The following is a 27,229-nucleotide window of genomic DNA, read 5'->3' on the forward strand; positions in this document are numbered from 1 at the left end:
ATCCTGGGTTCTACTAAATCCACTATCAGTATATGCTACATACCATATCCCAGTTCTATCTTGTCAAGCAGAAAATTCCTAAATTTTGTAGAATTTATCACATTCACTACAGACAGCACTTTTTTTGATTTCTGACAGGGAAAAGTCTTCACCATATTATCCCTTTTAAGAGCATCATGGCTATGTTCAGCACATCTTCTATATAAATTTTAAAATCTGCTTGTTATGATAATATGAAGAACTCTTGGGATTTTACACAAATATACCTTTAACCAATGGGATCCAACTTGGGAAGAACTAGCATCTTATGATACTCAATCTTCCTATCCATGAACATGGTTATTCCTCCATTTGTGCATATCTTTCTTTTAGTGCCTTTTGATAAGATTTTGTCATTTTTCTCCATAAAAGTATTGCAAATTATTTGATTTATTTGTAACTTCTGTATTCTGTCTTATTTTAAAGTGTGTTTTTTTAAAAAAAATTGTAAGCTTTTTTTGTTTTAGACATGGAAGATATAGTAATATTATGAAATGTTTTAATTAAAAAAATATGAGCATGATTATATTATACTGTATAATACACAATCTATGCCGTTTTAATTTAAGTTAATAAAATCTGCTGTGATTTCGAACCAGCAGATATATTGGGAAGTTCAGGCTTTGGGGTAAATGGAGATACTTTATCAGCAGAGGAGCACATCACTCCAATATTGCTAAATCTTTCAGGCTGTGGCTCTTTTGTCTCTTGGCCTTATAGCCTGGACGCAGGAACTCGATCTTTCTCTTCTTGGCTTCACTTTTATTTTTGTGTTTCTTCAGCTTTTTCTTGGCAGCAATATCAGGATTAGTTACGAACTTGAAAAAAGAAAAGAAAATTTTATATTACTTTAAAAGTAAATATTAAACAAATAAAAACCAAATGCAGAAATGGGCCACTTTTGTTCACCTTTAAATATCACACATGCAACACATTCCCAGTAAAGAAAATCTGGAGCCCCAGCTATAAATTCCCCACTTCTCAGACACAGCCAATTCCTCTTTCCTCCCTGGATAAATGTGACACATATGCATGCACACACCCCTAGTTAAAAATATCTATTAAGTCTAAAGGAACACACTATATTTTCAAATACCAAACATACCTCCAAAGCCTTCCTCTTTTTCCGGAGTGCCCTTTTCTCATTAGCCTGTTTCTGTACAGAGGCAAAGGCTAAGGAGAAGCTCTCAAGCCCAACCAGCTTTTTGAGTAATTCTATGATTTCCTGGGATAGATTCTTCAGCAGAGGATCTAATCACACACAGAGTAATAATTAGTCATGTAGGAAAGGACACATTTAACATCTATAAAATCAAGATCATGCAAAACAGAACTCCTGTGGCATTATCACTTTTATTACCTGAACATTAAACACTGATCTAAAACAAGCCTCTACGGTTTTGAGAGGGTAAAAATGGAAGTGTTGGGCGTGACACTCCCAGCCACCACCATTCATTGGGGGGGGGGGGGGCGCGCACCAAGAGATCACAGATCACGAAGCTCACTTTCCAGTGGAATCTTGGCTCAGAAGACACTAATTTGAGAAGCTAACAGAAACATTTTGGCTTACTTTATGAACCTGCTCAACTCTGCAGACAGGAAAGGTAAGTGTATTTCTCTAGGCCCTCTCTAATTCATGGGTCACAGATGCTTAGCTCTGGCCACAGCTTTTTTTTTGGGGGGGGAGGGGTTGGAGGTTAAGATTCCTGAAAAATTGAAAAAAATCTTTGCTTTCCCACTCTTCCCTGCCTTCTGTCTCCCAAATCCAGAAACCCACATATTTTTGCATTCAATTTCAGGACAGCTGTTCTAGATTACAAATTTCTTGAAGATAGGGACTAGGTCTTTTCCACTGCTGAACCCCCAGTACCTGGCAAATATCAAATGCTCAATAAATGCCGAGAATGAGAACCAAAGCAGACCTGGCCTTAACCATTGCCTTCTCTGAGAGGAAGGAAATGTTCTCAAAGTTGTAATACTAAAACAGTTCCTGCCTTGATAATCACTTTGATTTATTTTAAAACTTAATATCTACTTTACCTTCTCTCTTTCCAACCCCCATTCCCTCTTTTACTATTATCAAAAGAGACTTTAGGATCAGTGAGGGAAATGTACAAATAAATGCCCAGGCAAGGAAAATGAAAAATGGTAAAAATAAACATATTCTTAAAATTATTTCATACTTTTGCCTTATAGTTTACAATAAGAGAATATCATGACATTTTATTGTTCGTTATTGTCCATAGCACTATGGGGTTTAGAACAACCTCATTTATAGTTTTCTTTGAATATTTAATCTATGCTTAGGAGTAAACCATATTTTAGGAGAGAAACATTCATTCTTAGATATGAGAAAGCACACAGAAGGCAGTCACGTATAACAGAAATATGTGTTATTTGTTTGCTATTGTTTTGATACCTAGCAAGTTTTCCTAAACTCTGGCAGGGAATGAGGATAGAAAAAAAGGAAGCATTCAGGAGAGAAGTGAGGACTGCTAATGTACAAGTATTCAGAAAACAGGCTGCAATTACCCTGGTCTGAATAGGTGCTGTTCAGTTCTCGGAACAAAGGAGCTATGATCACTGGGAGATACGGCTTCACCTTGTCTATTCCAAGATCCATTGCTACAGCTCCAAGAAACTTAAAGATGCATGTTCTCTGAAAGTACAGATCATTCATTGTTATTTGAAGTGTTTCTTTATTAGTTAATTCAGAAAACAAGGTGTCTTTGGGGGCAGATATTCTTGCTGCAGTTTTGGGTTGAAGTTTCTAGAAACCTGGAGGAATTACTAATACTACTGAAATACTTAAAAAACAAAAATGACTACTTTCAGGGATTAGTGTACATTCATCGCACCTTTAAGGGGTTTCTAGGTGAGTAGGCTGCTTCTAGTTTTGCGATCCGGGACAACTTTTGGATCAACCACAGCAGTGTGGCTGGCTTGCTGTGCTCTTCCTTTGCCTCCTCGTTCTCTTCTTTGTCAGAGTCCATCTTCTCATCTGCACAGGACTTGCGTTTTTTTATTTTCTCTCTGGCTACACCATCTCCTAAAGCTAATTGTTCTTCCGTGTCTTCTTTTATCTCACCTTGCTTATCCTCAGAATCAGGTTCCAGTAAATATAAGACTTTGGCTACAAATAACAAATTCTTAACAACCTTTAAAAAGGGAGAGAGAGAAAGGAAGGAATTGGACTTTGATTCTGAAACAGATGTGGCTCAGTAAAATACAGGTATTCTACAATCAGGGGAAAAAAAACCCCAAACAACTGGTATTGCACTATTAAACTGATGATTGTTTCATTTTTTTGATAATTCTTCAGTTCTACTCATTTCCATGTAACTTATCTACTTGGCCTAGTGCTACCCTTTAAGGTCACAAAGAATAAGTAAACAATTTCATTCCAGACTATTCGTTGACATTTTTGAGAGAACTTTCATCCCTCCTCCATTAAATTCCTTCATAGAATTAACAGTTTCTATTTATTGAGCACTGACTATATACAGCATTCTAATTCAACTTTAAAATATCACTATTCGGTTACCTATTATCAGGAGAGAAAATCAAGGCTCAGAGATACTAAATGACTTACCCAAAGACAATGCAAGTGGTCAACCAGGATTGAAAGGTCTTTAGAAGTCAAGCCTAAGTTCTTAACACTGAGCTCTTCTTTCCTCAAATCCCATCTGATCCAGTTAAATAGCCAGGGACCAATTTTAGTCTTATAATAATGGATCCATATATTGAGTCCCTAATTCTGATATCCATGAAATTTCTGACATAGATACTTCACATTGATTATGTGAAGGAGGAAATCAAGTTGGTTTTGAGTTCCTTTACTGTCCTGGCTACTCTTTTAGGAGTGCTGTGTGCCAAAAGTTTCCTCCAAATGTAGTACTCAGCACCCCACACACTGTCCAAGGCTAGCCTGGACATCAAGAATTCATTCCAAGATTATAATTTCCTTCTGGAAGCTTGGTCTCCTTAAAGACAGTCCCAGTTTTGGAGGCCTTTTCCCCTTGTTGCAGCTACTTCACATTGTTAACTTACCATAAGATCATAGTCAACTAAATTCCATTAATTTCTTTCATCTTGGGTTAGTACTAATAAATCCCTTCCTGTCCCTAGTTTCTATGATTGTATCTGTCAGCCTCTATTAAGACTGATACTGTTTGAGACACCACCTGCTACCTACCCTGGTAGGATTTCTTTGGCTTCACTCTGCTATCCACTGAATAGCTATCCATTCTTTCTCTGGTCTTGCAATATAATGAAGTGTGCTATATTTTCATGTAAAAAGTGATGGAAGTATATCAGGGCTTATGGTATCCTACTTGAGATTACTCTTTGGGTACACTGTCCACCTAGTGTCGTGTGTCCCATCACTTAATCTGTATTGTTGCTGCATCGTGTCCGTAATGACAAGTCATGAATAAGTGCCTTGCTCATACCCAGACACCACATCTGCGTATCTCATCATCTACCAGCCCAATGGCTTTATCAAAGGAAAAAATAAAGGGAATACTAGACCCTACTCAAAAGCAATTTACATTTACTGCATATTTATAAATGCTTTTCTATATTTACAACATTTATAGTTACATTTTCTAGTATGAAAACATAAAACTTCTTAGTGATTTATCTGCCTCTGTTAAGGATAGATAAATCTCAGCCCACACTGTCACATGACTATTATTGCCTTTTCTTCAATTTCCAGGGGCAAGGGAAAGAAATTCAGTACTACAGGATTCAGTCCTACATTACAGGAACAATCAAAATCAGTCAGCCAACCAAAGCCCTGCAAAGCTGTGGTCACATCTTTGAGTAGATGTTAAAACTGAACATGAAAAGATTAAGTCAGCTTCTCACTGCATCATCTTTATTGGGCATTTTAAATGAAGCCAAGAGTAACCCCAACATGGACTCCAGAGTTGATTAGATTTATGTTATAACTGAACATATATTTCAATGTATGTCTATATTGCATTTAATTCCCCAAGCATTAAAATAGGAAAACAGCAACAACAAAAAACCCCCACAAATACCAAATGTAAGCCTATTCCTAGACTTGGTAGAATAGATCCCTTCTATTAAACCAGCAGGATGACAATACTTACCTGTTCTCCTAGAGATTGGTCTAAGAATTTGGAATGCAATTGATGGCAAGAGGCTAGGGAGATATTTTTCATCTGTGAAAAGAAAATGGACATTGGCAGACACTATGCAGGATATTTCTAACTATTTTTAACAAGTCCAAGTAACCAACTGTAATAATAGAAATGTAAGGCTAGATGTTGCTCTGAATAGGTCTGGAGAAGGAAGGTCCAAGACCAGAAATTGTGTCACTGTTAATTAACTTCTACCTGCCCCAAACATTTTAGCCCAAATAAAGGGAATATTTTCAAGCTTTGGGGAGATTAATATTCCCTCAGATGATTAGCAGAAAACTTTACAACATTCCAGTATTTTTTTGGTCATTTTCTTCCCCTCCATCTTCTACTCGTTCAGTATTTATGGAGTTCCCACTAGGAGTCAGGCATTGTGTTAGGCCCTAGGAAATCAGAGATGGAGATAATGTTTCTACCTAAGATTTTCATGAACATCATCTCAGTGATCAACAGGTTATGAAGGAGGCAGGACAGATAGTATTGATCTCATTTTATTTTATTTATTTTTTAAATGTTTTATTTATTTTTAGGAGAGAGAGAGACAGACAGTGTGAGCAGGGGAGGGTCAGAGAGAGAGGGAATCACAGAATGAAACAGGCTCCAGGCTCTGAGCTGGCAGTCAGCACAGAGCCCGACGCGGGGCTCGAACCCACGAACCGCGAAATCATGACCTAAGCGAAAGTCGGTCGCTTAACCAACTAAGCCACCCGGGCGCCCTGATCTCATTTTAATAAAACTTATTTTCCAATGTTGATAAAGAACTTGAATAATAGATGAACATGCTAAATAAGCAAAAATTGGCTAGACTGATAGTCTAAAAATTATCTTTGAAAAACCCTGGCCTTGAGGTTGACCCTTTCTAGCTCCCAACACACCTTTAGAATCACACGTGCAACAAGTCAGCTGTAAGAGTTTCTCCCAAGGGCCAACCCCATTATAATGAACCAGAATGAACATCCCATGTAGATCACAAAAGAAAAGGTTTTGAGAAACCTTACCTTTTGTTCAAGGTCATTTGTTAGAAATCTTATTGCTACAGGTTCTGGTAACTTCTTTTTCGTTGTTTTGGACTTCCACTTTCTAGTAAGTTCCTCTGGTTGGCAAGAGGCAAAGAGCAATCCAAAAATCTGGGCTGCAGTGAGCCATACCCAGCTGTGTGGATGCCTTAGGTGACAATGTACATAACCTAAGGGAACCAGAATGCATTTTCAGATGTCTCATGGCTTTCCTAACTCTTTGGTGGTAAATATGATTAGGTTAGGCATTCACTATCGATTATGTGCTTGGATTTAGGAACCAAAGATGAATAAAATAGTCCCCGCTTTCCAGAAGCTCTCAAGAAGCTGGAGAGAAATGAGATGGTGAGACACTGTAAACAACCAGGAAACCAACTCCTAACATAGTGAATGACACAAGGGGTATGAGTAAGCCTAAAGACAGATCAGTTCCATTAGAATCAATTTCAGGTTCAAAGGAGATAAGGTGGCTGTAACATTTACAATTTCTAAATTAGGTAATACAATTTCTAATAATTATTTGTAATTATTGTAGTTGGTGGAGAGTTATCATTAAGTTTTTTTAAATGTTTATTTTATTTTTTTAAAATGTTTTATTTATTTCTAGGAGAGAGAGAGAGACAGCGTGAGCAGGGGAGGGTCAGAGAGAGAGGGAGTCACAGACTGAAACAGGCTCCAGGCTCTGAGCTGGCAGTCAGCACAGAGCCCGACGCGGGGCTCGAACCCACGAACCGCGAGATCATGACCTAAGCGAAAGTCAGACGCTTAACCAACTAAGCCACCCAGGCGCCCCAAATGTTTGTTTATTTTTGAGAGAGAGACAGAGCATGAGCAAGGGAGGGACAGAGAGAGGAGACACAGAATCTGAAGCAGGCTCCAGGCTCTGAGCTGTCAGCACAGAGCCCAATGTGAGGCTCCAACTCACAACTGTGAGATCATGACCTGAGGTGAAGTCAGATGCTCAACAAACTGAGCTACCCAGGTGCCCTGGAGAGTTATCATTTATTGAGGCTTTCTGTGTGCCAGGCACAGGGCTAAGTACTTACATATATTTTATTTAGACCTCACAACAGTTCTGTGACCTTAGAACTGTCATTTGTGTTTTACAGATGAGGAAATGTTTCAGAGGGGCCAGGTGAGGCACCAAGTTGTAACAGGCAAGACCAGGCCTGGGCCTCAGCTTGATCTGGCCCCCAACCTTATACTCCCATGTTACATGGCCACTCGCCATACACTACACTTGGAAAATACAGTGGAAAAGCCTTGTGTGTTGTAGGGAACAAGATTAAAATTCTGGATGAACCATATCATATCTGAGTTTTAGTCTATGCTGCTATGTAATTCATAAACATGGTTTTACTTTTGTTCTATATATCTTCTATTTTCTAATAATAGAAACCATACCAGAGTAGACCATATAGTAATTTAGTAATGTCTCATAGGATCATGAGTTCTCTTAAAACAAGTGGGTATTCATTCCATGCTAATGAAATGTCTATTTCCTATTGACTGATTCAAAACTGAGTATGTTAAATTAAAAATTCTAGGATCTTATTTGTTATTTAAAGAGTGATATACAGGGGTGCCTGGGTGGCTCAGCCTGTTAAATGTCCAACTTTGGTTCAGGTCATGATCTCATGGTTTGTGAGTTCAAGCCCCATGTTGAGCTCTGTGCTGACAGCTTAGAGCCTGAAGCCTGCTTTGGATTTCATGTCCCCCTTTCTCTCTGCTCCACCTCAACTCATGCGTGCTCTCTCAAAAATAAATATATAAAGAAAAAGAGTGATATACAATAACTTAAATGTCTCACTAGGGTTAAATGGTTTACTAAATCATGGCACATTTGCATGGTTACTTGTAACTGTTTTAAAAAGCTTTCTACTGAGTGTGTTATCGTATAATAATATTCTTATTTAGGTATAAACAAGATATAAAAGTTTATATGGAATTATGCAATCTCTCTAAAAAAACATGTCTATTTAACAATAAGACAGACTGGATGGAAATATATACCAAATTATCACCAAGCAGTAAGGAAGGCGTTGAAAAACTTTTTTCCTTTCTTTTACTTTCCCATAATTAATATTCCTTCTTTACAAATGAAATATATTACTTGTGAAATCATAAATACATATTGTTTTTCCTAGAAACATATTCACTATAATCAGTTTGAAAAGGACTTTTAAATTTTTTTCTCATGGACTATTCCCCTGACATTATAGACTTTCCAAGTATTCATATTCCAATCACCCAAATATGTTTTCAGTTATTCTGTCACAACTAATGTATTTGTTTTTAGATTTAAATAAAAAGGAAAAACACTTACTCCAGATTTTATTTAGCGTCTCGGAGGGCTTGGTAAACTGAATAATATTACATTCCTTGATGAGTTTACTAATCAGTGTAAGAAAACTAAACAGAAGGCGATCTGCAGCTTTTTCTTCAGTCTCTTCCATGATCTAAAAACAGGATGGAAATAAACCGATTAAGACAATTTCAGGATTTCTATCAGTACTACTGTCATTTGGGGTCAGCAATTTTTTGTTGTGGGTGCTGCCCTCTGCACTACTAGATGATCTGTAGCATTCATGGTCTCTGCCCACTAGATGCCAGTAGCACCCTTCACGCTATAGCTGTGACAACCAAAAGTGTCTCCAGATGTTGCTAAATGTCCAGAGGGGCTGGTGGTGGGGTGGTGAATCACCCTGCTAGAGAAACTTCCATCTTTACATACTAAGGAAGACAACTTACTTTAAATCTCACTTTAAAAAGAAGATCCAGCTACAATGAATTCTTGCTTTCATTAATAAACATTTTTGAACACAAATAATATTTAAGCTATTATCTAAACCACCTTAAGTAAAACTACAAAAATTAGCAGAAGTTTTATTCTCTGGCAAATTACTTACATCTTGAAAGTTTTCGGGATTGATTTCCTTCTCAATCACAGGAAGAACAGTTCCAAGTCTTCTTTCAAAAGAGACTCCTTCACTTTCCACAAACAAGCCACAGATGAGGGCAGCTAGCTGTCTATTTAAACTCTACCAAAAGTAACCACAAAAAACAATGTTAATAACACAACTTGGTATGCTGTTTCTAAATTCATAAAATGGGCATGACTCTGTCCTCAAGATTTCTTTATAAGCCAGAAATCAATAGAATATGGGTCTTTGGTGGCTTAAAATGAAAAATATGGAGAATCTTCACACCCAAGAATAACATATTATAAAAAGAAATGGAACTCATCATTACTCACATTCCCCCATTTTTAATTAAAAAAAAAATCAAGATGAGCACAGAATTGTTGAGTATCAATGTCATATACCTGAAGCTAATATAACAATGTATGTCAATTATATTTCAATAAAAAAAAATTTTAATTAAAAATAGAAATAAGTTTCATACAGTACCCCCCCAATTCTGACTTTTAATACATGTTACAGTCAGTATTAAGATATGACACATGTTTATATTCCACAAACATGGGTCACTATTGATAGTGGTAAAGTCAGCAAGTGGATACAGTCACTGATAAACATTACATTTCATTAACTGAATAAGCAAAACTGAAAACAAAGATATTCATCATTGGAGAATGGTTAGATACATTCAATACATTCAGGTAGCAGTGAAACTGGCTGACAATCATGTATTGGGACTACAGAGGATTTTTAAGTTACTCTCTATAACTTCTTATATTTCCTGAAATTTTACTATAAGAATATATATATTTTTAATTTTATTTCCAATATAGTTAACATACAGTGTTAGTTTCAAGTGAACAATATAGTGATTCAACAATTCTATATATTACTCAGTGCTCATCATAAGTATACTCTAATCCTCATCACCTATTTTACCCCCCCCACACACAGCAAGAATACATTAACATAATCTATTAAAAAAATAAAATTATTTGGGAAAAATTCAACAATGTTTAATATATATTCTCATTTAAAGTGAATACCAAAAGCTAAGACTTTTCTTTGAAATTTGACTAAAAGCAACCTTAACCTTTTTTGCTCCAAACCAGGTGGTAACCATATCAAAGAGCCAATCTTTTTTCTCAAGGTTGATTTTACTGAGTAAGGATTTGATTGTCATGGACGCCATCTTCTTGCACGTGGCAGAATCATCGTTCACCATCATTAGACAAAGAGGAATAAAGAACATTCCACAATTCTCATGGAGCAGTCCCTAAAAGAAAACAGGCAGTTAAGAGCACACTCAGACTGCAATTTTTACAAATGCCCAAACAAGGGAGGACTGTGGGTTCCCAGGGCTCATGGGAACATAGCTACGGTCTGTGATTCAAGGTACCTGAGGGAATGTGTCAAAGAGATAGGAGATCATTTCCAAAGCAGATTCTCTCCCGGTCTCATGTTCATAACTAAGGCAAGAACAGAGTGGTTAGTATCTTTTGGATTACCAATAACTGCCTTTAAAATTTTTAAACACTGTTATAAGGTGTTAGTCTATTTCTTAAAAAGTGGAAAAAGTATCCATTTTCCTAATCTTAAATACAAATTTATCATGTTACTATTCAGCTTTAAATGTAATTTTGTTAGATTTTTACCATTCTCCTTAAATAGACTCTAATGAAAATCAATGGTCAGACTGAATTCAAAAAGCATGTTACACAACTGTCATATGAAACCAAGCACACTGTCTGATAATCAAGTCAATGATTCATATGATAACACCCTAAGATGTTTAGCTTTTGTCATTTTCAAGACAGCTGCCACACTGAAATGAGAGGAAACTATTCCTCTGCCCCTATGCAGTTTCTGGCTTAAACTTACTTCAGTTGAGCAAGCATGAATTCCAAGTTTGGTCTCAGTTTGTCACCCAGGGGATAGTCAAGAATGTATTTCAGAAAAACCTAGGAACAGAAGTCACACAGATGATTATTTGGGTCCTATCTCTTCAGGCTTTCTGCTTCCTAACCTGCCAAGATATTGATAAGTTACAAAGACCTTTCAGAAGAGTGATCAATCCTGCCGAGTCAACTGTGCACTTTCCTTTCTTGTCCGACTTCACTTATTCAGGTCCTGCCCCAACTGCCTGATTAAGAGTCAAGTCCTAGCCTACCACTGGCATGGTTGGTTTGGGCTCCAGATCTCAGCTCATATGTTGGAAGCTCCTCTCTTCCACAGGCAGTGTGGTACGGGGGACTGAGCGTGGACTGTGGCCAACCCTGTATTTCCCCTTGAATGACGATGGCGATTGATATTAATACTGATAATAGTAACTAATTCATTTATTAATTATATGCCAATTAATTCTATATGCCAAGCACTGAGCTAAGTGTTTCTTAGTGAACTATCATCACTTTCTTGGGAGGTAGGGGATATTATTCCCATTTTACAGATGAGGAAAATGAAGCTGGCACAGAGAGGTAAATAACTTGTTCAGGTGACAATGCCAGAATTCCATGCTTGGTCTATCTGCATCCAAAGGCTCTGCTGTCAAACCATTATACTAGGCAGCCTCCTCTATTGATAACATAACCTGCAAGAACTAAGGCACATCATGAAACTTTTTAAGACCTGTTTTTTCTTAGTCATACAATGGAGTAACTATTTCTTTTGACAGGTAATTACAAATAGAAGTCATGCATGTAAAATGCTGGACACACAGCTAGTACTTCATAATAGCTGGCCTTCCCTCTTCCCCTTCTTCCTTCTTCTAGAGACATGCTTCTTCTTTTCCACTCTGGCCTCCTCAGCACCCACACCTTCCTTCAACCCTGAGTTCATTTTCCAGTTCAGACCCCTCTACCTCCTGGGTGTGAAGGCACTCATATAATCCAGGATGAACAAATATGTAAAACACAAATCTACTTTTGTCACTCTCTTCCCTTGATTTCAATAGACTTCTACTATTGGAATAAAGCCCTAAATCTTTAACAAGCACATGAGGTCTCGCCTGACCTGGCTCCCTTCCCCACCTCACCTAACCTTCATTTATCTCCTCCAAGAAGTGAGGCCTCAGGCACTGGCTGTTCCCTTCACCTGGAAAGCTAAACCTTATTCTTCCTTCACATTTCTCCTGATAAGCTAATCCTCAGGAAAGCCCTTCTTGATTCTAACACTAAGGTGGTCCTCAACCTGATCATATGCTCTTATCATATACTCTTCTATATTTTGTCAATTCTAAGAAACACAGTTTTTCACGTTTTAACAGATCTGAAATTGGGATGTGTCTTAAAATTGATGGCATCTTGCCACTGTGTCATGGTATTTTCTTTCTTTGAGGTATATAAATAAAGGTATGTCTTATAAATGATGAAATATGACAGTGCTTTCTCTCTCCAGGCACTTAAGGTTCTGTAATTAACTGGAATTTTTGCTTTGTGCCTGTCTACGGTAAAAATTTCATTGATAGGGACTATAAAAATTTCCTTGACTGCTTTTCCAGCAGCACCTGGCACATAGTGATATGAACAAGTAGGTGATGACTGGGCCAATGGATGGAAACCTCTGGTGTAGGTTATCATGCTACAGAAGGAAAATGTACATCTCTACCCATATGAAATATTCCACATACGATGGGTTATACTCAAAATGTTCTTTGTTAACTGAAAATGCCCTTAAGGCAAAGCAGAGATGCTTCTTATATGTGCTAAGTAAATGGGTTCCTGATTCTCAGAATAAAGCAGCAATGTGACACAAAATCATCAGAATTCAGTCAATGTTGACATTTGTCTGTCTAAACATGGAACAGAGAAGACAGGACCCAGCCTTTGTTATCAGAATAAGGCCTATTTCTCTACAAACCTGTCTGCACTGGACTCTGACAGGTTCACTTTGTGCAGAAATTGCCAACTTGGATACTTTCCGCATGACATCGTCAATTTCTGGGACTAACAACTTCCTTGATAAAATGGCCTAAAATAAAAGGAAAAGACATCTCGTTTCATGTTCTCCTGGAGATGGTTGTAAGCTGACCTACTGTTAAAGGAGTCATAGACAATTTTCAAAAATAATAAAAGTAACCTTCAAGACAAAAAGAACATACACTTAAAAATGGTTAAAATGGTGACTTTATGTTTTATATATTTTACAATTAAAAAAACCCCACAAAGTCCAATACAGTAAATACAAACATTTTTTTAAACCTTTATTTATTTTCCTCTATTTTTATAGAAGGCTCTGAAAGTGTTAAGAGTTCGTGTTCAAACATTTTAATACATAAGATGTGTTGGCTTATAATTAATCCATCAAAATCATCACAATGCTTACAAATTAATTTTGGAAATCTACAGCTAGTCAAAACACTTTGTTCCACATTATTCTAAGTATCTAATCTGAGGCACATAAATTGTAAAATCCAACATTCTGGTGACATCATACCTTCAGAAGACCAAATGCAGTGGCCTGTCTTGAAGTATCATAAATGTCTTCTTCAGCATATGCTAGGAGAACTTGAAGCTGCTTTTCGGTTATCTGGTAAGACTTCACTTTCTTCACAACTATGGTCACACACTGTAAATTACACTAGTGAGGTTAATAGCCAGGACATCCCACGAGTGAAGAACCAGTGAAATGGTAAGGCGTTAATACAACATCAATGCTTTTTCACACAGGATACCAACCCTCTGGCCTAAGCAAATTAATCTGGAAAAAATTCTGAACAGGACCAAAGGACAATGGGGAAACCTAACTTTGATGTTAAACCTGGTCCTGGCTCTTTCTAAGTATAACTGAAAATACCTCACCTTGAAACAATTTACTACCAAGTGGAAGTTCTGGCCCCTGGCAGCTCCAAGTTTTGCATAGTCCTTCAGTAACAGGAAGAGGTGTTTTGTTAGCTGTTCCACTTTTGTTTCTATGGAAGGCAGAGGGAACCTCAAAACCCAGATCAGGCATTGTAGAGCACCTGTGATCACCTAAAAAAAAAAAAGAAACCAACCAATTTAGGTAATGAACAAACCCAAGAGTCAAGCACCTGAGGCTGTGTAGACTCTATAAGCAATCAGGTTGAAAAAATGAAATACTATGCTCATCCCACTCTGGGAGAACTAGACCAAAAGTGTAAGAAGACAGGGAGGTTTCCTGTTCCCTGCGGTAGAACTTACTGCTTCTTCAAGGCACATAAAGATAACACAAGTAAGTAAGAAAGAGCGTACCACATTCTTAACCTATATGAGTAAATGACTGGATGAGTTGGCCAATTTTATTCATTTTTTTAATGTTTTAATTTTTTATTTATTTTTGAGAGGGAGAGCAGGGGAGAGGCAGAAAGGGAGAGAGATAGAAGCCCAAGCAGGCTCTGCACTGTCAGCACAGAGCCCAACGTGGGGCTCAAACTCATAAACTGTGAGATCATGACCTGAGCTGAAATCAAGAGTTGGATGCTTAACTGACGGAGCCAAGCAGGCATCCTGAATTGGCCAGTTTTAGCAACTATTTTTTTGTCTGGAAAAGTACATTATAAATGACTTTTCTATTTTCTAGAATGGTACTTTAATCTATTCTAAGTGATTGTATACAAGGCGCTCTAAAAATAAAAAATGCAAAGATAAAGAGAACATCGTCCCTCTATTTAAGGAGAAGATAGCTGGCTCAGAAATTAAGCATGGAAACAATACACTATAATACAGTTAAGTGCTGTGCAAAGGATATGAAAAACGTGTGCTGGGAGTAAGTGATTACATGAGAATCCCTGAACCTCTAGATCAAACCTTAGGAGATTGCTGAGATCAGTTCCTTCACCTAGTTCAGCTCTGCCTTATAGACCCACACTCCTCTGGTTGCTGTAAATGGTCTTCTTGGGCTGGATTAAATGAAGCCATAGAGGAAAGGCCTTCGGAGTCATAAAGGCCAGAGCTTAAATCCCAGCTCTGCAGTTTATTACCTATTCAACTACAGAGATGTTACTTAACCTCCTGGCACCTTCACTGTAAGGCAGTCAGGAAATAGGAGATGTGTCAGCTCTGGAGTCTGAGGGACTGTGATCATATTCAAGATCTGTGATCTAGGCCAAGTCAGCCGATGCCCTAGTTTTCTCACTGACAGAACAGAAGCATTAATAATCTGTGCTTCATAGGTTGTTATGAGGATTCATACCAGTAGGGGTAGTAGTAATAAAGATGATGATGATTAGCACTGACATGGTGACACCCTTACTCAGCTTCGTGACGTTGCAAGGATCCAAGGAAATAAGTAGTATAATGTATCTACCAGGACTTGTAAAACTGTTTTTTTCTTTTTTAAATTTATTTTTTTAACACTCATTTTTGAGACGGAGACAGAGTGTGAGCAGGAGAGGGGCAGAGAGAAGGAGACACAGAATCCAAAGCAGGCTCTGGGCCCTGAGCTGTCAGCACAGAGCCCGATGCAGGGCTCGAACTCATGAACCATGAGATCATGACCCAAGCTGAAGCTGAAGCTTATCCAACTGAACCACCCAGGTGCGCCAAGACTTGTAAAACTGTTAAAGGCTATCCAAATAGATGGGATTATTAAATTGAAAAGCAATGTAATGTAAGGAACAGAGGTAGTTCACAATATCAAAAAGCCACTTAAATACATCATCTTATTAAGCAGAAGCCTAGAAATTCTGCATATTTTGTGCAACACAGCTCTTGTGAAGGAACAGAAGCTCACCTTTACATCCATGGAAACCAGGCAGTCTATGAGGACAGCAACAAAAGGATCCAACATTTCCAGAACATGTTCACTTGAAGACTTGATCTTGGAAGTCTTCAGACTCAGATGTAGCAGCTAAAAGATTCAAAAAGATATTCCACACCAGTTGCCCATAAGACCAAATGAGTTAGGTAAAGGTATAATGATTTTAAGAGACAAGCATGAAACATTAAGATGCTTCTGTCTGAAGTGACAAAAGGCATGGGAAAGGGCTTGGGAGACTCTCAGTAAGTCAGGAAGGGGAGAGCTAACTGTGCAGCTGAGATGCTGAGTTCATTTACCAAATGATTCCTCAGCATTTACTTTGATTGGAAGCACTGGCTTGGTGCACAGGGCACAGCAATGATCAAGATGAACACGGTTCCTGCCTGATGGATCTTAACCAGGAAGACAGACTCTAGCAAATAATTAACTGTACATGCAGTGTGCTTTGGGAGTTTTGTGGGGACCCTGGCAAAGGGAGAAGCTGGTGGTGAGGTCCTGGACTGAGAAGAGTGTGGGGAATACAAAACTGAAGGGAAGTCAGTGTGGCTGAGCTGTGTTAGGAATGGCACAATATAAGGCTAGACTCCTATAGCCCAGATGAAGGATCAGGCTCTCAAGAAAAATAGGAGCCAATGAAGGTTTTAAAAAGGAAATAAAATGATCAGATTTGTGTTTTTAGAAGCTCACATCTTTTTTAAAAATTCAAAATAATTTAGAGATGCCCACAGGCAAATCAACAGTGAACCCATAATAACTGTTAGGTCCGAATCATTAATCCTAAAACCATTATATCATCAAAGTAAGTACTAGAAGAGAAAAATGGTAAATGGACCAATGCACCTCAAAAAAAAAATAGCCCACGGGACACCTGGGTGGTTCAGTTGGTTAAGCATCCAGCTTTTTTCCCCCTTATTATTTATTTATTTATTTAATTTAATAGTTTATTGTCAAATTGGTTTCAATATAACACCCAGCGGCTCATCCCAACAAGTGCCCTCCTCCATGCCCATCACCCCTCCCTTTCGCTCCCCCCCACCATGCCCATCAGCCCTCAGTTTGTTCTCAATATTTAAGAGTCTCTCATGGTTTGCCTCCCTCCTTCTCCTAAACTATTTTTTCCCCTTCTCCTCCCCCATGGTCCTCTGTTAAGTTTCTCCTGATCCATTTATAAGTGAAAACATATGGTATCTGTCTTTCTCTGCCTGACTTATTTCGCTCACCATCCAACTCTTGATCTCAGCTCAGGTCATGATGTCATGTTTTATGGGATTGAGCCCGTCGGGCTCTATGCTGACAGTGTGGAGCCTGCTTAGGATTCTCTCTCTCCCTCTCCCTCTCTACCCCTCCCCTGCTCACACTCTCTCTCCCTCTCAGACTAAATAAATAAACATTAAAAAAAAAAAATAGCCCATAATTTATTTCTAGTAAGCTATTTACAGTGGGAATGAGCAGTACTGGAAATTCAGCAGAGGACTAAAAGGCAAACTAACCGTGGACAGCAAATCACACTTTAAGGGTTAATTCTTACCTGAAGCCCAGACTCAATAAATATGTGCATGTTGGTTTTCCTGCTCACAACAGCTTTCTGCCCACCTCGAACTGGAGCTGGCGGGAGCAGAAGACAGCTCTGGGGTGGCAGACGTGGGTCCAGTGCAGGGGCTGTGGGATTTCTGTCAATCACAAAGGAAAAACAGAGGAAAGAACACTGTATGCTGTACTCTAAGTTATGTGACCCCGTCTGGTGACTGTCCAGCACTAAGTGATATGCAGTTCACTGAGGGCTTTTTTCTCCCCTTTAACCATGAGAAACAGATTATTAGGTTGTTGATTAAGGCTGTAGAAAAACCCTAGAAACAAAACTCAGATTGATGAGCACACATTTAAATTAAGATGAACAGTAAAGGGACACTCCCCTTGATGTTTGAAAACAAACACTAAGAAGTTTGTTTAGAATCCAAAAGCAAAATCTAAAGGAAGGTATTTTAAAAACTTTTCAGGTCTAGACATCTGTTTATCAGAAAAAAAGCTATGTATTTAAAATCTATCCAAACTTTGATTCAATGAATAAAACAAAAATGATGTCAGAGAAATGTCAAAATAACTGGCTGCTGTCACAGCTAACTTACTCATTTATCAAAAAAATAATCTCATACTGAGATTTATCACCTGGAAGGACATTAGCCCAAACACCACAAAGGAGAACCATCTCATAACTCAAACAAGTATATATAATACAATTATATGATCATATCTGTATTAATTATGTATATAATTATACATATAATTGTATATGTATTATAAATTATATAGTTGTATAATACATGTTAATATGCATGTGAAGTAAAACTTTGGTTTGTGAGCATAATTCGTTCTGAAAAACATGCTTATAATCCAAAGCATTTGTATATCAAAGTGAACTTCAAGAACCATTGTGATCATGTGACATTTGGCATCAGATACTACTTATATTGCAACATATCACTCCTTATCAAGTTAAAACTTATTAGAAATGTTTGCTTCTCTTGCAGAACACTTGCAGAACAAGTTACTCACAATCCAAGGTTTTAGTATAAATTGTTTTTACTAAGGTAAATTATAAATTAATCCATGTAGCAGTAAATGAAAACTGAATAGCTTATCAGAAGCAAGCACCTAAGGATAGCTTTTTTCTGTCAAACTTACTTTTCTTTCTCTGTTAACAGGGGGAGATTTTCACTGATCAAACCATAACTGAGCAATAGAATGGATTCTGCCGTCATTTCCTGATTTACAATTAATCCTGCTATGATTCGGCGCAAGGTTTCATGAACTTTCCGGGCCAGTTTTAAACTTGTGGTATTTTGTAAGATCTAAAGGCAAATACAAATGTTATGTTGAGGTAACACAGAACTGCATTTTCATTTGTTGTGATGGTAGTTTTTACAAAATACGTTTCCTTTTTAATATAGGGTTTTTTCTAATTAAAAAAGAAACATCTTTAATAAAGCTTCAAACAGAGCATACAAAGTAATATTTACACATAACCTCAATCCCAGAGACAACCACTATCAGCATTATGTATGCCTCTGGATTTCTCTGTGCTCCTTGCTGGTGAGATCTCAGGGCACAGGACTGGAGATATCATGTGACACTTGGAAGACATGAACCCAAGTGCATTATAGGCAAGCACACACACACAAAATTAACAAAACACAGCCAGTACTCATCTGAAACCATGCTAATAAAGTGCTGTGACAGCCAAGCCTCAGGGTTTGATATTAGTTATTGGGCTGAGTCATAAGAACTTAATGGGAATCCAGGACCATCAACATCAACCCTTAGCACTTTATAAATATTCCTTTGCACAGGACATGGTATTAATAACTTTAATTACCTTGGAGGGACTTGATAATATACATGGAAAATACATGTGCTCTGTTAATTCTTTTTCATCCTCAAAACATAGCTAACATTCTCAGGTTTAGAGAAGATTAATGCAGTGTATAAAAAATCAGAGTTAATTTGACACATTTCAAATTATGGTTAATTCACATCATTAAATAGTGCTTTTGTTCTAGTTTCAGTACATGAAAGTAAAAGTAAGCTATGGTCCCTGCCCAATAGAAGGCAGAATGAAAACGCTGCAAAGAATGTGAGCTCTGAATCAAAAAGATCTATAACTAATACCTTACTTTCCTCCTTAACCATGACCCTTCTACCTTTCATTGAGCCTCCATGTTCTTATCTGTAAGACGAAAGTACCATTGATCTCACAGACTGGTTGTGCAGATTAGAAGAGATAATGAAACATGATGCTTAGCACATAATACATGTTCAACAGATGTCACTTTTCTCCCTCTTGGCAATCTGAGAGCAGCAATCTGTCTTCAAAAGCTATGTTCTTAAGCTGCTATCTTTAGCCAGCTATAAAATTCACTTGAATTTCAATTTTTTGCTTCTGCATCACACGGTTTACATCAGAAATCTGGCTCTTGGTTTAGAATGCCCACCTAAGGCTGCCAGCTAGCTAGTGGCCACATGGTACCAGTGGCATTAGCACCAAATGAAACCCTAGTGGTCAAGTGCAGCATTACTGCATGGGTTGTTTAAAGAACTCATGATGCTGTAATGTGATCTCCTGTATTGCATTCAAATCCTTACCTCTTTTAATGGAAGGATAAGTTTTGTAACCTGATCTTTCCCTACAAACTTGCCCAGGATTTCGTAAGAATCGTAACTCTTGCTTCTTCGTGCCTCCATGACTTTGGAGAGGATCTGCTTCACTTCCTTCTCTTCAGCAATGGCACCAAACAACTCGTGGTTAAAGATCTTTGAAAGAGAAAAGCCAAATGGCAATTATGTGCAAACAGGAAGATATGTCAACATAAGCAGTCTCTGATACATCCAGATCAGAGACAAGCAAGCTGGACAGGATTGAAATTAGATGGTAAGAATTTCTATTAGATTTCACTTTTTCAAGGCAGTTCAGGGACCAATTACTGAAAGACAAGCAAACAGAGAAACACCTGAAGGTTTTTACTAAGGGGAAATAAAAGAAGAATATTATAAGATTTACCTATATGATTATATAATATAGAAACACGTATTTCTTCAATACTGCCAAAGAGTAGCTTCATTTCTCCTTAAGAAACTAATGATATTTGTAACAATTATCAAAATTGATGTGTTTAATTTGAAATGTTTAAATGTCTACATTTTTTTTATGAGTGAACAAAGGTAGTAGGGCAAGTTTAGTCTCTTCATAATACCACCTCCCAAATTATCACATTATTGATTTTAAAACTTGATTGTTATTAAATTTTTCACTACTTTACTAAAAAGCTCTGGTGCACATACTTTTATTTAATCCCCAGACTAAACACATCTCAGATTCCTAGAAGTATTTGAAATTTTTGCTTATTTTAAAGCTCTTGATACACAACATCAAAGGTTATACCAAAACTCATGATCTAGTCCATCTCACTTCACCTGAGTCAGCTTTTTAACCTTCTGCTAATCTAAGAGATGAGATAGTACATCATATTCATTTTTAAAGGCAATAGTTTTTTTCTTATTTTGTGAACTGGTTCTCTGTGTCCTTTGCCTAGTTAAAAAAACGACAGTACCTTCCCTTTTTCTAAATCTTACCTCAATCATTATATCTAAACAGGAGTCCAAATCCCCAACTTGTAGCTTGTTGGTGAGACCTTGCAGCAACATATAAACAGTGAAAGTCAGCACATGGACCTAAAATGAAATGTGTAGTAAGAATATCAATGGTTAAGAATACCATAGTAGAAAAAAAAAAAATAAGATCCAAGAAGTACTGCAGAGAGCACTCAGAGCTTCCATACAACTCTAGGGAGATGTTTAACCAAATGACACATACTTTTATCACCATCTAAAAGACTTTAGCCAAATGATCACTTTGTACAAGATACTCAGAAACTCATCACCATGCTTAGGGTCTACTACTGTGACTAAACCAGGCCACTGATTTTTTTATTTTTTTTATTTAAAGTTTATTTATTTTGAGGGGGGGAAGAAGAGGGAGAGAGAGAACAAGTTGGGGAGGGGCCAAGAGAGATGGAGAAAGAGAGAATCCCAAACAGACCCCACACTGTCAGTGCAGAGTTTGATGCAAGGCTCAAACTCAAGAACCATGAAATCATAATCTGAGCTGACGTCGGCCGCTTAACCAAAAGAGCCACCTAGGCACCCCCAAGCCTCTGATTTATAAAGAAAAGGCACAAGAGTCTTGAACTTTAAAAACCCAACCTTTGAATTAAGGAGCTTGCCAATGTTAGGTGCAATCAAAGCCATGAAGGAAACAGACAAGTTTTTGCTCTTCATAGTAACCACAGCTAACATTCCTAAGAATTACTGTGGCTTATTAATACTATTGTATTAATACCTCACATGTATTAAATCATTTAATCTCTGCTCACTGTATCCATGGTGTAAGGTGCTGTATTATCAGCACTTTTCAGATGAGGAAGCTGAGGCACACAGAGATCAATTAACTCGCCCCAAGTTGCATGGGTAGACAGTAGCAGAATCAGGATTTGAAACCATATGGGCTGGTGCCGCAGCTCTGTATCACTACACTATGCTGCCTCTCAAGCTTTCTGCATTCTTTATACTGCACCTCTGCACTTCTAGTTACAAATGATCACAGGGAACATCAGATTATGATCAAAGGCTAAGGAAACATAATTGGCTATCAATACATAGATTGGATTTTACTTTTTAAGTAATCTCTACACTGAACGTGGGGCTCAAACTCACAGCTCCAAGATCAAGAATTGTACACTCCAATGACTTAGCCAGCCAGGCACCCCACAATGGATTTTAAAGGCATAATTTCATATATATCTACTGTTGATCTTTATATACTTTTATATACTTAACCAAAAACAACCCAACTTGGACACATATAATCAAACTACTAAAAGATAAAGGCCAAGAAAAAGTTCTTAAAGCAGCAAGAGGAAAACAGTGCATTATGTAGAGGGGAAAACTGACTGAATAACTAGATTATTCATCAGAAAGGCCAGAAGGATGTGATACAACATTTTTAAGAAGCTGAAGGAAGAGTATTAACTGTCAACACAGAATTAGATATCCAATGACAGTATCCTTCAGGAATAAGGTGAAAGGACATTCAGAGATGACAGAAAACTAAGAGCATTTGCTGCCACCCACACATGCTGTACAAGACTGCTGATGGAAATTGTTTAGACCAAAGGGAGATGATACCAGAAAGAAACTTGGAAATTCAGAAATGAAAGAAGGGAAGTCAAAATGATGGCTATTTGGGCAAACTAATAGACTATCCTCTTGAGTTCTTTTTTTTTTTTTTAATTTCTGAGACACAGAGGGACAGAGCACGAGTGGGGGAGGGGCAGAGTGAGAGGGTGACACAGAATCTGAAACAGGCTCCAGGCTCTGAGCTGTCAGCACAGAGCCCGATGCGGGGCCCGAACTCACGGACCACAAGATCAGTACCTGAGCCGTAGTCAGACGCTTAATCGACTGAGCCACCCAGGTGCCTCTTGAGTTCTTTAAAATATGTTTGATGACTACAAGCAAAAACTCTAACATTGCCCAATAAACTTTCAATATATAGAGATGTAATATACAAACAACTATAAAAGAAAAGAAGGGTGAAGGGATCCATCTATGGTGGTAGGTTTCCATATTCCACTTGAAGTTGTAAAATATTGTTTCTAAGTAGATTATTAAAAGTAAGGATGTATATGGTAATTCCTAGAGCAACCATTAAAAAACTACACTAGAAGGGGCGCCTGGGTGGCTCAGTCTATTAAGCATCTGACTTTAGCTCAGGCCATGATCTCAGGGTTTGTGGATTTGTGCCCCATGTTGGGCTCTTTGCTGTCAGCTCAGAGCCTGGAGCTTGCTTTAGATTCTGTGTTTTCCTCTCTCTCTGTCCCTCCTGTTTGTGTTCTGTCTCTCTCAAAAAACAACATTAAAAAATTTTTTTAAATACTTCCAAGAGAGACAGTGAAAATGAATACTGGTATTTTTACTGTGTTAGATTTATAATCCACAGAATAGGAAGCCTACCTTTGAGCAAGTTTTGATACAGAAGGTAAAGCTAACTACCCAAAATCTTGACTGGGTACGTGAAAAGAACAAGCAACGGTGTTTCTTAAACTTGAGATCATTCAGGGACCTTACTGAAATGCAGACAGTATAGGTCAGGCATAGGACCCTACATTGTGCACGTCTCATAAGCTCCCAGGTGTTGCTGATGGAATGTGTCTAGGTTCCACAGTTGAAAAAGTAAGGAGCTGGCCGGCCAAATCACTACCCAAAGAGCTTTCTATTCCACCTGGAGATCCTATTATTTTTATTACTTGTATGTTTCAACCCTTAAACAAATGTGTATGCTCCTTATTATTCACATTTGTGGTAATAAATTCAATATGCATTCTATAAGAATATTTTTAAGAACTCTCAAGATACAAAACTTGATATCAAATGATTTGAGAAAAATAGGCAAGTTATATAACCCAGGCCTATAAGTATCTTTATACTTTATAAACATCAAATACATGAATTTTTTAAAAAATAGATTTTTAAATGCTGATTAGAAACTTTTGAATATTCTTTTTTTTTTTTAAGTTTATTTATTTTTGACGAAGAGAGTGAGCAAGGGATAGGCAGAAAGAGAGAGAGAGGGAGGGGAAGAGAGATCATGACCTGAGCCAAAATCAAGTGTCAGATGCTTAACTGACTGAGCCACCCAGTTGCCCCAAAACTTATGAATATTCTTGATTGCTACCTCAGTGGATCAACTTTACCGAATATAGACTGAAGGCACCGTCACTTGTAGTTTTCAAATTGCAAAATATTTGAATTTCAATCCAATTTGAATGAATATAAGGCACACAATGCAATTTACCTGATATCCACGGACAAGGGTACTCTGTAATTCTTTTAAAATATACTGTAAGTAGTGCACACCCAGATCTTCTATTATTTTTGCTAGAGTGCTGCGTGCAATGTCTCTGATTTCCTGTGCTCTGTTCTTGAGGAGGGCACACACTTTCAGCAAAATACTAGAAAGTGAAAAATTAAAAAGGGCTAATCAACAGAAGGAAATAAAAATATAGACATCCTTTGGTCTTTTAACTACTCATTACCCAAATTTCCCAATAGAGATTCTACTAAAAAAAAATTTTTTTTCCCATCTATATTTATTTTTGAGAGAGAGACACAGAGAAGGGGGGGAGCAGAGAGAGAGGGAGACACAGAATCCAAAGCAGGCTCCAGGCTCCAAGCGGTCAGCACAGAGCCCAATGTGGGGTCCAAACCCATGATACATGAGATCATGATCTGAGCTAACTGACTGAGCCACCCAGGCACCCCCAGTTAGGATTCTAAATCACAGCAAATTGTGATAGCACTTCTCTTCCTCATAAAAGAGATTCAAGAGTCAGGAAGAAAGAACCAATTTTTGAGTTTCACTTAGCTTTTCTAATTTATCATTAGAATATACCTTGGTAGATTAGCTTCCATAACTTCTTGTGGAAGGGACTGCATTAGTTTAACCATGGCAAAAGCTAAAGGAACTCGAACTACTTCCTCATCATTCACAACCTTGGATTTTATGAGCTTGTGTTCTTCTTCCCTTTTAGTCTGTAAGAAAAAGTTAGGTTAAACTGAAACAAAAATAAATGGATCAGAGACCTATCAACACTGAAATCTTTCATATGAAAGATACGCTCTTTTGATATGACACTTCTAAGTTTACAGTCTTACAAAACAAACTAAATTATGCAAATTGAGAATAACTGTCTAAGAATTGTAAAAATAATAGGAATAATTTTTTCCCCAAGAAGACCCCAAATGACCATCAACTGATGAATGGATAAAGAAGATGTGGTTTGTATATACAATGGAATAGTACTTGGCAATGAGAAAGAATGAAATGTTGCCATTTGCCAACAATATGGATAGAACTAGAGGGTATTAAGCAAAGCGAAATAAGTCAGTCAGAGAAAGACAGGTATCACATGTTTTCACTCATATGTGGAATTTGTGAAGACCAAGGGGAAAAGGAAAGGTGAAAAAGTAATTTCAAACAGAAGGAGGCAAACATAAGAGACTCTTAAATACAGAGAACTGAGGGTGGATAGGGGGTTGGAGGAGAGGGGAAAATGGGTGAAGGGCACTGAGGAGGGCACTTGTTGGGATGAATACTAGATGTTGCATGTAAGTGATGAAGCACGGGAATCTACTCCTGAAGCCAAGAGCACACTGTATGTTAGCTAACTTGACAATAAATTACGGAAGGAAGGAAGGAAGGAAGGAAGGAAGGAAGGAAGGAAGGAAGGAAGGAAGGAAGGAAGGAAGGAGGAAGGAAGGAAGGGAGGGAGAGGGAGAGAGAGAGAAAGAGAGAAAGAAAGAGAGAGAGAGAGAGAGAGAGAAAGAAAGAAAGAAAGAAAGAAAGAAAAAGCTTTTTTTAGAAAGAAAGAAAGAAAGAAAGAAAAAGAAAGAGCTTTTTTTAAAGGAACAATTAGAAAAAAATAGTCAAGTTTTCACTAATGTTGATTAAGAGTGCTGTGAAATATCTAAAAATCATAAAAACTTTTTATCAATTGGGATTTTCAAGAGTTTGAGTGATACTGTTGGTACATAAAAAATGTAGTGCCTCAAGTAAGAAGGTATATTTACAAATATACAAAATACGACCAAGTCAATATTTTACACCAGGGGCTGGAAAACTTTTGTAGAGAGCAGATAGTATTTTTGGCTTCATGGTCTCTATTGAAGCTACTTAACTCTGCTGTGGTAACACAAAAGCAGAATTAGACAATATGCAAATAAATGAGTGTAATTATGTTCCAACAAAAACTTTACTACAAGAGGCTGCTGGCTGGATCCAGCCTGTGGACCACAGTTTGCCAAACCATGATTTACACTGAGGGGAAAAGGCTGGTTTATGAGAGCTAACCAGCAAGAAGACGAATTCAGAACAGCAGAGAAGTGGCCAAGAAGTAGAAAATGGAAACATACTCTAATTTTTAAAAACCTGAGATGAACCTAAAGATGAGACAAAACAAGGGAAGTGAATTGTGAAATGCTGAGGTGAAAAAATATCCAAAAGCTGACATCAATCAATAATAGTTAGAAGCCTCAGTCTGACAGAGCCCCACAAACACTTAGCTTCACACAGCCCTCCTGGGTCCGAAACAGAATGATTACCGTAGATGCCAGGCATTTATGTAGCCTGGGCAGGATATCCCCAGTTATGGTTCCTTGGATATTTTTAATTGTTCTCTCCAATTCTTCCTTATTCCGAGGAAGGGAAGACATGGACTCAGTGATACACTCAGGTTCTTTAGCTGATGTCCCTTTACAATCAGCTGGATTGGGGTTTTCCAGTTCTTTGTTGTCTGACAAACTCTTACATTTGTTTTCCTTCTTTTCCTCATTCACATGCTCTAATTCCATGGTTTCATTCTCTGGCAATTCAATCACTTCTATTGTGTCTATGTTTAGCAAACAACAAAAGTCACCTTAAATCAAATAAGGAAACACAGTTGTTATAAGCCTTTCCCACCAACATCTAATAAAAATGATCTAGTCACCAGTTACGGATAGGTAAGATAAAGTACTAAGGAAACAGGACTATATGAGAGGGTTGTGATTTTTTGCTGTCTTACTGTTTGGAGTCTAATGAGGAACAAGAGACAAGTAAACTGACAGTTATGAGTGTGGGAGAGCAAGTGCAGGTTCCTTTGGGAATACACTTGGAGGCTAGGCAGGGAGGAGGGGCTTAATCAGAAGAAAGCTTCCAAAGGACTGTGATTGGAGGTTTCCAAAAACAAAAACTTATACTCGTGAGCATGAACACCAT

The 27,229-nt window shown here is 37.7% G+C and overlaps 1 protein-coding gene across 3 annotated transcripts in view; it reads right to left on the reverse strand.

Moving 5' to 3' along the window:
- Positions 1-516: 516 nt before the first annotated feature.
- UTP20 (UTP20 small subunit processome component) overlaps positions 517-27,229 on the reverse strand; it is a 100,197-nt gene continuing 73,484 nt past the window's right edge. For 2 of the 3 annotated variants that reach the window (XM_039245582.1, XM_039245584.1), the window contains 22 exons: positions 26,575-26,888; positions 24,866-25,005; positions 24,269-24,425; positions 20,989-21,087; positions 20,002-20,169; positions 18,544-18,710; positions 17,390-17,531; positions 15,835-15,951; positions 13,944-14,114; positions 13,579-13,710; positions 13,003-13,113; positions 11,026-11,105; positions 10,544-10,613; positions 10,238-10,420; positions 9,133-9,264; positions 8,550-8,682; positions 6,206-6,393; positions 5,157-5,228; positions 2,898-3,197; positions 2,572-2,698; positions 1,145-1,290; positions 517-857 (listed from right to left, as the gene is read on the reverse strand). In XM_039245582.1, coding sequence (XP_039101513.1) covers positions 702-857; positions 1,145-1,290; positions 2,572-2,698; positions 2,898-3,197; positions 5,157-5,228; positions 6,206-6,393; positions 8,550-8,682; positions 9,133-9,264; positions 10,238-10,420; positions 10,544-10,613; positions 11,026-11,105; positions 13,003-13,113; positions 13,579-13,710; positions 13,944-14,114; positions 15,835-15,951; positions 17,390-17,531; positions 18,544-18,710; positions 20,002-20,169; positions 20,989-21,087; positions 24,269-24,425; positions 24,866-25,005; positions 26,575-26,888 — 3,305 coding nt within the window. In that variant the 3' untranslated portion in view covers positions 517-701. The remainder of the gene's footprint in view (positions 858-1,144; positions 1,291-2,571; positions 2,699-2,897; positions 3,198-5,156; positions 5,229-6,205; positions 6,394-8,549; positions 8,683-9,132; positions 9,265-10,237; positions 10,421-10,543; positions 10,614-11,025; positions 11,106-13,002; positions 13,114-13,578; positions 13,711-13,943; positions 14,115-15,834; positions 15,952-17,389; positions 17,532-18,543; positions 18,711-20,001; positions 20,170-20,988; positions 21,088-24,268; positions 24,426-24,865; positions 25,006-26,574; positions 26,889-27,229) is intronic. The other variant, XM_039245583.1, reaches the window with a different exon arrangement.

This window comes from Hyaena hyaena, unplaced genomic scaffold (genome assembly GCF_003009895.1).
Source record: "Hyaena hyaena isolate Hyena2069 unplaced genomic scaffold, ASM300989v1 scaffold_261, whole genome shotgun sequence".
Classification (NCBI taxonomy): domain Eukaryota; kingdom Metazoa; phylum Chordata; class Mammalia; order Carnivora; family Hyaenidae; genus Hyaena; species Hyaena hyaena.